General features: G+C 39.6%; 1 protein-coding gene across 1 annotated transcript in view; it reads left to right on the top strand.

Annotated features, from left to right (window-relative positions):
• LOC143020390 (polycystin-1-like) overlaps window positions 1-12886 on the top strand; it is a 60582-nt gene that overhangs the window by 41123 nt on the left and 6573 nt on the right. Inside the window, exons 15-17 of the mRNA XM_076176800.1 lie at window positions 5677-9226; window positions 9397-9552; window positions 11812-12886. The exon at window positions 11812-12886 is cut by the window's right edge and continues 212 nt beyond it. Coding sequence (XP_076032915.1) covers window positions 5677-9226; window positions 9397-9552; window positions 11812-12886 — 4781 coding nt within the window. The remainder of the gene's footprint in view (window positions 1-5676; window positions 9227-9396; window positions 9553-11811) is intronic.

The raw sequence follows: 12886 nt of genomic DNA, 5'->3' as shown, positions 1-12886 counted from the left end.
GTAAATGAAAGGGTTGTTGTGTGCAAAATCAACCATTGTCAATGAGTGTGTTTATAGGAGTTCCTTATTTGTCGCGACTCAGAACACAATGGGAGGAGGGGGGCTGACATCGATAGTTTTACCAACCCAAGTGGGGAAGGGGTTGGAGACTAAGTCATAAAGAAAGGCAGAGGCAGGAAAATATTAGAAGTAAACTGAAACAAGATGTAGTCTGAATGCTTGAAATTATGAGAATTTTAGTAGAAGAGAGAGTATGTGTACATGTTTGCATTTGTAGGCGTGATATTGTTCCTGTAGTTTGCGTGTGTGTATTTTCAATGAAAAGCTAGTCGTTTTCACTTTACCCAGGACACTACTATATAAATGAAAATTGTTCTACTGATTTTTTATTGGTGAATTGAGAAAAGGAAAGGAATAGCCAAGCTGAAAGTAGATGGAATATTCTACCAAGTTACAAAACATAAGCTGAAATGATTAATTGTTTCATAGTTAATTCAATCTATATTCACCTAAGAGAGTAACTCTGAGGAGGTGGGGGGACAACGAAGTGCAGGAGACTCTAGATATAAGAAAATCCCAACAACCTGAGTGGGTCTCAAATTGAATACTCAAATAATAAGGGAACGACTGGTGGACAAGATTCTTGAGCTACTTATGTGTTCACCAGAAGAAAGAAAAGTGACTAAAGAATAATAAAGGGCGAATGTGATCCTAATCTACAAAGGAGGAAACAAGGAGTCCCTGGATTGTAGACCAGTGTCCCTTACCAGCATGATAACTAAATTGTGGGAGAGGATTGTGAAAGACAGACGAACAAAATATTTGAAAAGGAAAATCTTGTCAGATGAACAGATCGACTTCAAAAATGGAGTTATATGCCTCACTTTTTCCATTTTTACCCAAGAAAGAACGATGTGTCAGTACAAATAAGTTGGGTGATTCTGCTCATGTCTGGGTTTAGAGAAACCTTTGGATAAGGTATTTCACAAAAGATTAATATAGAAATTGAAATATATAGCAGGACTTACAGGGAGTCTCTTGAAATGTATGAAGAACATCCTGAAAGTCAGATTCATAAAGACGGTTGCCAAGGAAGGAGTGTCTGCGTACGAAGTTAACTGAGTGGAGTCCCATTGGGTTCTGTAGTGGCACACTTATTGTTCTTGATTAACGCTAATAGTAAGTGATAAATACGTGGAATTAGTTTCCTTGAAAAAAAAATATATATATTGGAAATGAACAAAAATAAAAAGAAGTTATTAAGTCATCGCTAGGCCATCACTCATGCAACATCTATAAAAATGAAGGAAAATGACCAAGAAGTTTTGACTGTGGAGATTTTATTGCAGAAAAATGTGAACAAGATTACAGATGAGACACTGGTTGTTAAGAATGCCATTGGACTACAAGGACGAGATAATGAAGAATTCATCTAAACTTTGTATCTTCCCAGATTGAAATATGCAAATGTTATTTGTTCCCCTAAGAAAAGTAGAACAATAGAAAAAATACATAGATTAGTAACTAAAAAAGATTCTAAGGAAAAAATAGAAAAAAATAGAGCTACCCACATTGTATATATATATATATATATATATATACATATATATATATTTATATATATATATATATATATATATATATCCTATCTAAGAGTTGACATCTTGACGTGGTGGGTAGGCTTGAGAATCTTAATAATTACAAAAGCTATGTTGATAGGGAGGAAATCTCTGCAGGGTCACCCATATCGAACAGGTTTTGTAAGAAAGATCAGACAAAGAGCAGCTCACACACACACACACAGTCGTAGGACCCACTGCTAACTGGCACGTCCCTGATGGCGAACAGGGAAATTCCTCATAGATATATGGGGTACTGTCATAATGATGGCGTGGACTATTGGGCTCCCTGTAGATACATAGGGCTTCACTGAATATAATGAATAAGGTGACACCAGAGAAATATCTCACCAGAAACCAGTTGGCAGGGAGGTGAGGTTACTGCCAAAACCCCTTCATACATACATACATACATATACCAAGGCTTTTTCCCCCTTCCAAGGGAGGTAGCCAAAAAGGGAAAGGCATAAAAACACTCCCACCCATTTCATCCCTAAATACACTCCACACCCCTCCCACCCTTCCTCTCATCTGAGCACCTCCTGGATGACGGGTCATCCCTGCACCCTGCCCACCGCCCTGGGTCAGAAGCAGTGTCGCAAGACACAGTACATCCACAGCGAGGCCGCTTCATTTAATCGGCGACCCCCTCTCTCCGTCCCCCTTTGCATATAAGGCGAGGACGGGGAGAAATCCCTTCGGGCTGCGTCAAAATTTACTCACATACTACCCCACCCCCCACTTCCCCGCCCATTCCTCCTCATGCAGTCACAACATCATCCATATACAACCATTCTCCACTCACCTCTGTCTTCCGTCCTCTCCCTTCCTTCCTCAACAGACATTCCCCTCTTCCCCAAAGCCCCCTTCACCCCATCCATCCACCTCATCCTAGGACGTCCCCTCATGTTCACTCCCTCCACATCTGCCTTCCATACTTCTTTTACTAGTCTTTCTTCACTCATTCTTTCCATGTGTCCAAACCATCCTAATATTCTTTCATCAACCCTATCTCCCAAATCCTTTTTCACCCCTGTTCTCCTCCTCACCTCCTCATTTCTCACTAAAACCCCTTCATAGCAAACATGAATATTATAACCAAAACAAAACTGGGTGTTCCTGTTGGATCATCGTCTTCTAAAGGTCCAACTGCATTGCCTCATGTGCTTGTGGGCAGTGTGCCACCGAATGTAAGTACTGTCCAAGTTATATGAGCTTCTTTGCGGACGATGCAAAATTGTTGAAAAAAGTGAACACTGAAGAAGATTGTGAGTCGCCACAGAGTGATCTCAATAAAGTATGGGAATGGAGTAGGAAGTGGGAGATGGAATTCAATATTAAGAAGTGTAGTATAATGGAATTTGGAAGAAGCAAAAAAAGAATAGTGGGATCATATAAATTGGGAGAAGAAATTAAAAAAGTAGAAAATGAGAAGGACCTGGGAGTCATTATTATGAATAATATGTCCCCTGAGAAACATATAAACAAAAATTTTTGAGAAACTTATAATTTAATAAGAACAAAGTGGCATTTACATACGTAGATGAAGAAATGGTGAAGAAAATACTAGTCACTTTGATAAGACCAAGATTGGAGTATGCAGCGACGACGTGGTCACCAAGTACAAAAAAATGTATAACAAAACTTGTAAGAATACAAAGAGCAATTACAAAACTAGCACCAACACTCTCAGAACTATCATATGAAGAGAGACTAGCAAAACTTGAGCTACAGACAGTAGAACAAAGAAGAGAGAGAGGAGACTTGATAACTATTTTTAGAATCATGAAAAGCAAAGAAACTTTTGATAGAGAGGATCTAATAAAATGGGATAGTAGAAATACAAGAGGACACAGAGAGAAAGTCAAGAAAGACAGTTATAGAAGAGATCTGAAAAAGAACAGCTTTCCCCACAGAGTAATAGACGTTTGGAACAAGTTAGATGAGAAAGTGGTGTGTGCAAAAACAAAGCTCCCATTCCCATAAAATACAACTAGGTAAATACACACTCTACTAGATATAATACAAGAAAGGGATGGATGGGCCGATTGCACTTTTCCAGATCTACAAAAAGTCCCTTCAGAAAACTATTAAGAAAACCGGAAACCATACGAGAGATAAACTATTGAAATGGATGGAGGAGTTTTTGCATGAAAAAAAAAAAAAAAAAAAAAAAAAAAAAAATTAGGGTAGTGCTCAGAGATAAGACTTTTACTTGAGAAGAGGTAATTAGTGGAGTCCCACAACGATCAGTATTGGCTTCAATAATGTTTGCCATTTATGTAAGTGACATGGACAAGGGTGTGGAATGTTACACGAGCTTCTTTCCAGATGATGCAAAATTGTTAAAGAAAGTGAGTACTGAGACGGACTGTGACTCACTACAGAGAGATCTGAACAGGGTATGGGACTGGAGTCAGAAGTGGGAAGTGGACTTAAACATTAAGAAATGTAGCATAATGGAATTTGGAAAAAGTAAAAAAAAAAAAAAAAGGTATCGGGACAATATAAAATTGGTGAAAAAGAAGTACAGAAAGCAGGATCTAAAAAAGCCCTGGGATTGATCATGACAAAAGATATGTCCCCAGACAAAAATATAAACAAAATTGTCGGCGAAACCTATAACTTGCTAAGATCAATAAAAGTGGTTTTTACTTACTTGGATAAAGAATTGGTAAAGAAAATAGTAGTCACATCGATAAAGCCTAAATTGGAGTACTCAGTGACACTATGGTCACCCAGTACAAAAAGAACATAAAGAAGATTGAGAGAATCCAGAGAGCAACTACGAAGATGGCCCCAACACTATCAAAACTCATATGAAGAAAGATTGTTAAAATTGGAGTTGCCGACTCTGGAACAAAGACGAGAAAGAGGTGACTTGTTGACCATCTGCAGAGTTATGAAAGGCATAGAAGTCCTTGATAGAGAGGACTTACAAAATTTGGATAAGAGAAACACAAGAGGACATGGATGGAAGCTCTAGAAGGGCAGTTATAAAAGAGACATGAAAAAGAACAGCTTTCCCCACAGAGTGGTGGATGTGTGGATCGTATTAGACGAAAGAACAGTGTGTGCAAAAACAATACAAGAATTTAAGAGCAAACTAGATATGGTGAGATACCAAGACAGGACACCACGCGCATAGCTCCCCTTCCCATAAGATACAACTAGGTAAATACAACTATGTAAAAATACACACACACACACACCTCCACGAGAGTTGCTCCTATTCCATGCACTACAATGAAATAAACACTACCTATGTACTAAAATGCCTCGTCATTCTTACAAGGGAGGTAGCCACCCAAAGCATGAACTCACACCCCACCCATACTACGCCCATTTGTCATACATTTGTTTTCCCTTTATTTTACTTCTTTGTGGATAAAGGCCACCCTTGCGCCCTATCCACTGTGGGTCAAAAGAAATGCAACAAGAAACAGCACCTCCACAGCATCAGGGCCCGGGAGCCTGAGTTGGGTTACCCCCCACCGCTTCATTTGCATGACAACCTTCCCTTCTCGTTTCCTCATGCATAGAGAAGACAAGGAGAAATCCCTCAGAACTACGTCAATTTATGTTCCTTTGATAATATATCTCCACACACATTTATCTCTTGCCTTCTCCCTTCCTTGCTCGCCAGATATCCCTTTTTTACCCCTTCACCACATCTAATGACCTAATTAGGTAAGTAAACAATGACCTAGACGAAATTTGTGCAGTGGCGTGATTAACACAGAGCATTGCGAGACTTTCAGTAATGTTGCTTGATTTTAATTGAAACAAAGGGTGAGACAGGTGATATGAAATTAGTTCAATCCTTCAACCTACAACTAAATATATCAAATTAAGTAGGCTGATATGATGCAAAAAAAATTGAATATTTGAATATTTGCCTAACACCAAATGTTAACATCAGATCTTATGTAAAAAGTCTATCAATCTTTATCTGTAGACTTCTTTGAAATTAAGAAATACATCATTTCCATCTTATTCAAACAACAACAAGCCTGATATGCTTGAAAAAAACATCTCATTTGATCAACTTTTTCAGGTACTCTGAGGTCGAATTGAGAGTCAATCAACCTCCCACATCAGGCGAGTGCTTTGTCTCCCCGACGATTGGATATGCCCTTATAAGCGAGTATGCAGTTAGTTGCAAAGACTGGAAGGATCCAGAAGATGCAGGCTTAAAGTCTTACATGTATCACTACTATAAAGAAACTGATAATGGTGAGATGAAGACTGCTCTTGTATCCAACAGTCTACCAGATGTTAAACTTGTCCTTCCATACGGGACTATTGGTCTCTACTGCGATATTACTGACATATATGGGGCAACTACGACAATCTTCGTGGGTAATTTGACTTCGGCAATGCCTGATCAAGAGGCCATAGTAAGCTATGGGGCCAACGCGGTCTTAGACAAACTCCACGCCACTGGCGATCAAGCTACATTATCCATGGTAATGGTAGCTTTGCTCTCTATAAATCAAGCTGTAAGCAGTGTTTCCTCTGATAATAATCTTACACATGCTGAAGTAATGGAAAAACTGGGAGAAGATGCCCAAATGAATACTGACTCGCTGAAAATGTTTGCAGAAACTATGAGTTTTGTTTCGCTAGAAGGAATTGACACGGGGATGTCTTTCCTAAATTCCTTTATGGATGGGGTGTCGGAATCAAAATTAGCCGCCTTCAGCTTGGATATGGAAGGCAGAGCCATATGTCTCGAGCTCTTGGAGAAAATGGGGCTAGGACTGGATGAAATACAAGTTGCAGCCCCCGTGCAGTTGGAGACAATCCTTAGTGGTTCGATAAATACAGTGTCTTCACTTATGAGTGTGGTAGACATAATTTTGGAAAATAACACGGTGGTGGCTCCTACAGACGAAGCCAAATCTGAATCATGGGATTATGAAACAGAGATAACTGACGTTAATATGGAAGTGCCAACAGATCCAATAGAACAGCGCCGGCAAAACGTGCTGAAAACAACTCGAGAGAAAGCAAAACAACAAGTGAAGTACATGATGAAAATCATAGGGGACATTACCACAAAGGTCGAGAAGAAAACCGTGCCAGGAGAGCAAGTGTCTGCCACAGCTCCAAATGGGGCGTCCATTACTATTGCAAAGATACGAGAGCAAATCCTACAAAAAGGCTTCGAAATATCTGCAGGGGGAATGGATAAAGGAAGGGTAGTTTTTCCCCAAAATTTTTGTCCGTCCAGGTACGAATACACGGATACTGACTGCAATAAAGTTATAAGCATTACAGTTATTCTTTGGCCTCAGCTGACTCACTCTTATCCTGAGTCTGCAAAGTTGCTCACGAGATTAGGCAGTGTGGTTACTGTTAAGATCAAAGTTGACGGAAAACCGGTGGATGTGGCAAATGAAAAATACCCAATAACCATAGAAATTCCAAGACAACCTGAGGATGTTTCGTTGCCTCTTCGTGTAAATACCAGTGAGTTGATGGATGACTTGAATAATTATCCACTCATCTATCACTATTTCAATGTCACTCGACAGGATTCAGGCTACATATTTGAAATTGAACCTGTAGACAAACCTTTACCAGAGCGCCTAGTTCTACTAATTGATAATGGAAGACTCCCTACCCCAAAGAAGTATCTTCGATGCCTTTTCCGAAGCAACTTTACAGTTGAGAATTCAGTGTACCAACACTTCACAGATAACTTTGAAAATGGCAATAGAACAGGAAAATTCTATGTTGGAATAGGTGTTCTATCAGATAACATAGATATAACCACCCTTCGTAAAAACCATACTTTTGTGAAAAAGGATTTCGTAGGTGCGTTTGATTTAGATTACACCTTTCGCGTGATTACTGCAGGGTGTTATTACTTTAACGAAAGTCTCGGAGAGTGGGTTGCCGATGGTCTAAAGATCAATAATGCCACCAACAACAGGACCAGTTGTTCCGCATACCACCTCACCTCCTTTGGATTGGGGTTTTTCCCCGCTCCCAATACGATCAACTTTGACTTAGTGTTTGCCAATATGGGGTTTATTGACAATGTAACTTTATATGTAACACTCAGTGTTATTCTTGCATTCCTTATTGTGATGTTGATAGTGGGACGATGGATGGACCGCAAGGATATTGAAAGGCGAGGCTGTCATCCCCTTCCAGATAACCTGCCAGAGGATAAATATCTCTATGAAATCACCTTCGTCACTGGGCCTGATAAGGAAGCTTCGACTGACTCCAACATACAGTTCATCTTGTCGGGTGATATCGACGAAACAGGTGTCCGAACACTGCCCCAAGCCCACGACAGATTATATCGGCGTTACTGTGAGGACGCATTTGTAATGACTACCGAGGGTCCCCTGGGTAACCTGAATTATTTACGCATTTGGCATGACAACACTGGCATTGACGATCTGGCTACATGGCAGCTCCACCTGGTTGTCGTAAGGGATCTTCAGAATCGGGAAAAATTTGTTTTCGAGGCCAACAAGTGGCTAGCTTTTGACCGGGACGAAGGGGCCGTTGACGTAACACTCAACGTAACAATTGGCGACTCTGCTAAGGGCTTCTTTCAAGAGTTTTACAAGACAGGACATCGAGGTGTCAATGATGACCACATGTGGATATCAATGTTCCTCAAGCCCAGAGGTTCAAGGTTCACCCGTGTTGAGAGGGTATTGGTATGCTCTTCATTTCTCTGTCTGTCCATGCTTACTAGCGCCATGTGGTACGAAAGGGCTGGTGAATCAAAACGAAATGGCTTTCTGGACTTTGGCCCGTTTACTATGACATGGCAGCAATCAGTCATAGGATTTGTCTCTATGCTTATAATTTTTCCAATCAATATTTTGTTCATCAATGTGTTCAAACGAGCAAGACCGAAAAGACTACTGAGGTGTCGAGCTCTTGAAGCTATTGAGAACCAGAGACAGGAGCAGACGAAAGGTCTAGGACTCTCACAAGAAGAAGCAGTTCTCAAGAGTAAAGTAAAAGTGGTAGAGACTGACAAAGTGCTTCCAAAGGACGTAAGCCCAGCGCGATGTCTTCCATGGTGGACACGCTGGGTCTGCTGGATACTTATTGCGGTCTGCATCTTGATGTCTGTCTTTTTAGTGTGGGCATACGGTATCATGTGGGGTGAAACCAAAACAGTACAGTGGTTCTCCTCGTTTATGATTTCCCTATTCCTCTCGCTCCTGTTGTTACAACCTCTCAAGGTCATTTTCGTAGCTCTCGCTTCATCATGCTGCTGCACGGTGGATTTCTCCATGCAGGACTTGGACTGTGACGAGGAACTGCCTACTCTTCACAATGATGAAGAATGGAGTCATCGCCAACCACGAGATCCCAAGGCGGCCAAAGTTCATGACATTATAGGAGTTGATGCTGAAAACCCCAGTATCGCTGTGTTGAGGACGCGTCTCAGAAAAGAGAGAGAAATGGGTTTCGTTATCAAGGAAATATTTGCTTACGTCCTTTTTCTGTCCCTCCTGTTCATCCTTGCGGGCCAAAACACAAACCATAATTCTTTTCTCCTTCAAAGTCATTTAGCCAATACATTTATCAAGAAAGGGGACTTGGTCTTCGACTTCAGCGAAAGAGTGAGTAGCAAGCTTATTGTACACTTCAAATATGTTTTGACTTTCTGTGGCTGGAACTTAAACATTCCCCTTTTCTCATTATTGAAAGACACAAACCTCTTTATAACAATACTTAATAAACTTAGCTTTATTTTTGCCTCATGTGCAACTCATTTCCCCCCTCATCTCAGGTTATTACAGCAGATTACTTCTGGTACTGGGCTCGAAATGTTATTTTACAAGAAATCCGAGCTCAGCGATGGTATAATGGCAAACCTCCCTACGGACTGCGTGGATACCTGGATGATCGCAATAATCGTATACTAGGTTACGCTGTGCTTCGTCAGGTATGGAAACCCATTTAATTTATATTTAAAGTTACATTCAGTCTTACAGTTTGAATCCCTTATAATCGTATCTCACCTTTTCTCAAAATCAAATTTCATGGGATATTTTAGTAAGAGTTCATTATAGTGACTTGGTTTCAACTATACAATGGCTTCTTCAGAGGAATAGAGTTTGAAGTCAAGTTGGTCAATATATATGGCATAAAAGAGGAACGTGGCAATGTGTAAGGTTGGTCCCCCACTCGACGTCATCTGTCGGTGTGACAAGTTATCGTAGCGGGTGGACCAACTATCCACCTGTTGGTCGTCGCATGGCTGAAATGTCCATCTGGATTAGGGGCTCTGTGTATATTGTTCATGATGAAAAAGCATGCTGCTGCTTTATCCCATATTAAATCCCCAGTCCTCTTATATATGTTATCGTGGATGTTAAGAAAAACGGACTCCATCGCCTTTTTTTTCTTGTCGTGTGATGTTATCCATAAGAATGTTTGCCGTGTCCCATTTCGGTAGATGGCCTCGTTCGTTGACATGGTTTACTATCGCACTGCTAACCCTGTGATGATCTGCTTGGTGTTCTTTAAGACACCAGAATAAAAGAACACCAAGCAGATGTTAGACACCACAGGGTTAGCAGTGCAATAGTAAACCATGTCAAACAAACAAGGCCATCTACCGAAATGGGACAAGGCAAAAATTCTTATGGATAACATCACACGACAAGAAAGAAAGGCGATGGAGTCCATTTTTATCTGACCCAGGGCGGTGGGCAGGGTGCAGGGATGACCCGTCATCCAGGAGGTGCTCAGATGAGAGGGAGGGTGGGAGGGGTGTGGAGTGTATTTAGGGATGAAATGGGTGGGAGTGTTTTTATGCCTTTCCCTTTTTGGCTACCTCCCTTGGAAGGGGGAAAAAGCCTTGGTGTATGTATGTATTATTATTATTATTATTATTGTTATTGTCATCATTCTTCTTCCTATTATTATTATTACTTTTATTATTATTGTTATTATTATTATTATTATTATTGTTATCATTATTATTATTACCATTATTATTATTGTTGTTATCATTATTATTATTGTTATCATCATTATTATTATTGTTATCATCATTATTATTATTGTTATCATCATTATTATTATTGTTATCATCATTATTATTATTGTTATCATCATTATTATTGTCGTTATCATTATTATTATTGTTATCATTATTATCATTATTATTATTAGTTATAATTATTATTGTTATAATTATTATTATCATTATTATTGTTATCATTATTATTATCATTATTATTATTGTTATTATTATTATTATTGTTATTATTATTATTATTATTACTATTATCATTACTGTTTTCAAACATAAATATACCTACATTGGAAAGGAATGTGCATGGAACGGTGGTTGGTAGGGCATTAATGGATAATGCAGTGGTACCAAAAGGAAGGATAGAAAGAGTTCTGGGTGTAAAGGAAAAAAAATTGAATACCAGAAAAAGCTGAAAGATAGGAGGATTAGAAATAAGGTTTGTCATGAATATCAGGCTTGATTCCAGATTAAGGAGTGGTATCACAATCTGACTTCTCAAGAAAAAACGATATCTGATTAATTATAAAGAAAATTACAGTAAGTCCTCATTATACGATACATATGCGTTCCTGAAAACCTTACTGCAAACTGAAATTACTGTATACCAAACTCATTATAACATGTAATAATAGGATATGGCAGACGTACCTTCTCCTTGCTCTTTCCTCTTCAAAATATCTAGCGGATACTGTATCTGCGATTTTTTTTCTTACCGTAAATAGAATCGAGGGTAGTAATTACCAAATACCGTAACTGTGAATTTACTGGATAAAGAATTACCCATATAAGGAGGACTCACTTATATGCAAAAAAGTATTGGTAATTACCTGTATCACTGGTAATAAATCGAAATTAATTTGATTTGATGAGGCTCTGAATTGTATTGAATTGGGAACTGAAAAATAATTCGATATTATGAACTAAAGCGGAAAAGGTTGAATCAATTAGTTTTTAAGCAGAATTTTATGTTAGTGTAATTGACAGATATGAACCTAGTTCACCAGTCTCCACCAACAACACAACGTCGATACCCTATTTCTGTCTCTTTCTGTAAAGGACTTTACCATCAGCCATGCTCTCTCTGCTGATGCAGATCCCAGCTGACTTTTTATTAATTCCTTGGTTCATAATTAATTATGAATTTGTCTCCAATGCCCTCAGGTGCGGACCAAAAAACGTGGAGTGTGCAGAGTTGAGAAGCCTATGGATACGGTCATCAAATCTTGCTCAGGCAACCGGGGCGCATATTATGAGGACACCCGAGACTATTGTTTCGGATGGAAGCAAAAGCACAAGGGCAAAGGAGCCTGTAACTGGGACGAATTCAAATACAAGTCTCCCGATGAAACGAAAGCGTTCCCCATGGAGGGGAAACTCGGCTGGTACAGTGGGGGAGGCTATATGTTCAGGCTAAAAGGTTCCCAGAAGTCGCTACTAAAACGAATGCAGCAGCTGCAGAAACACCGTTGGATAGATAAGCATACTCGGGCGGTCTTCCTAGAGTTCTCTGTGTACAACGTCAACACAAACCTTTTCTCCACCTGCCTTGTCCAGGCTGAATTCAATGAAGGTGGTGGAATTACACCGAATTGGCGCTTCGAGCCTTTTCGGTTAATCTACACTACGTACGATAGCTTGGTCGGTATGTTTATCTTTGTCCTTGCCATTCTCTTCTTCACCTTCCGAGAAGCCTGGAAAATAAAGAAGCAAAAGTGCGAGTACTTTGCGTCATACTGGAATTTAGCCGAGCTCTGCATTATCTTTATGTCCTTCTGTGCCATAGGAATGTACATTTACAAGAAAATTCTTGCTCAAGAAATTCTATACCTTTTCAGTAAATATTACGGTAACACTTATATTCGGTTGGACAAAGCTGCCATCGTGGACAAGATTTATCTGTATTGCATTGGCTTCGTCGGCTTCTTCTCGAACCTCAAGTTGATTAAGCTTCTTCAGTTTAATAAGCGGATGAACGTGCTAGCACTTACAATCAAGTACTGTTGGGATGAACTTAAGATATTCTTTGTTGCCTTCACTATAGTGTTCTTCGCCTTCTGTTGCCTATTCTTCTTCATGTTCATTAGATACCTGGAAGAGTATGCATCCTTCATTTTGGCCGTGCAAACATGCTTCAAGATGATGCTCGGAAAGTTCGACTTCCAGAGAATGAACAGAGCTAACCCATTGTCACCTATTCTATTCTTCGTGTTTTCCGTGACTAACAGTATGATCCTTA

This window comes from Oratosquilla oratoria, chromosome 39, assembly GCF_046742065.1.
Source record: "Oratosquilla oratoria isolate Oo_2021 chromosome 39, ASM4674206v1, whole genome shotgun sequence".
In the NCBI taxonomy this organism is placed as follows: domain Eukaryota; kingdom Metazoa; phylum Arthropoda; class Malacostraca; order Stomatopoda; family Squillidae; genus Oratosquilla; species Oratosquilla oratoria.
The sequence above is the reverse complement of the archived record's forward strand: the minus strand, read 5'-3'. Positions and strand labels throughout refer to the sequence as shown.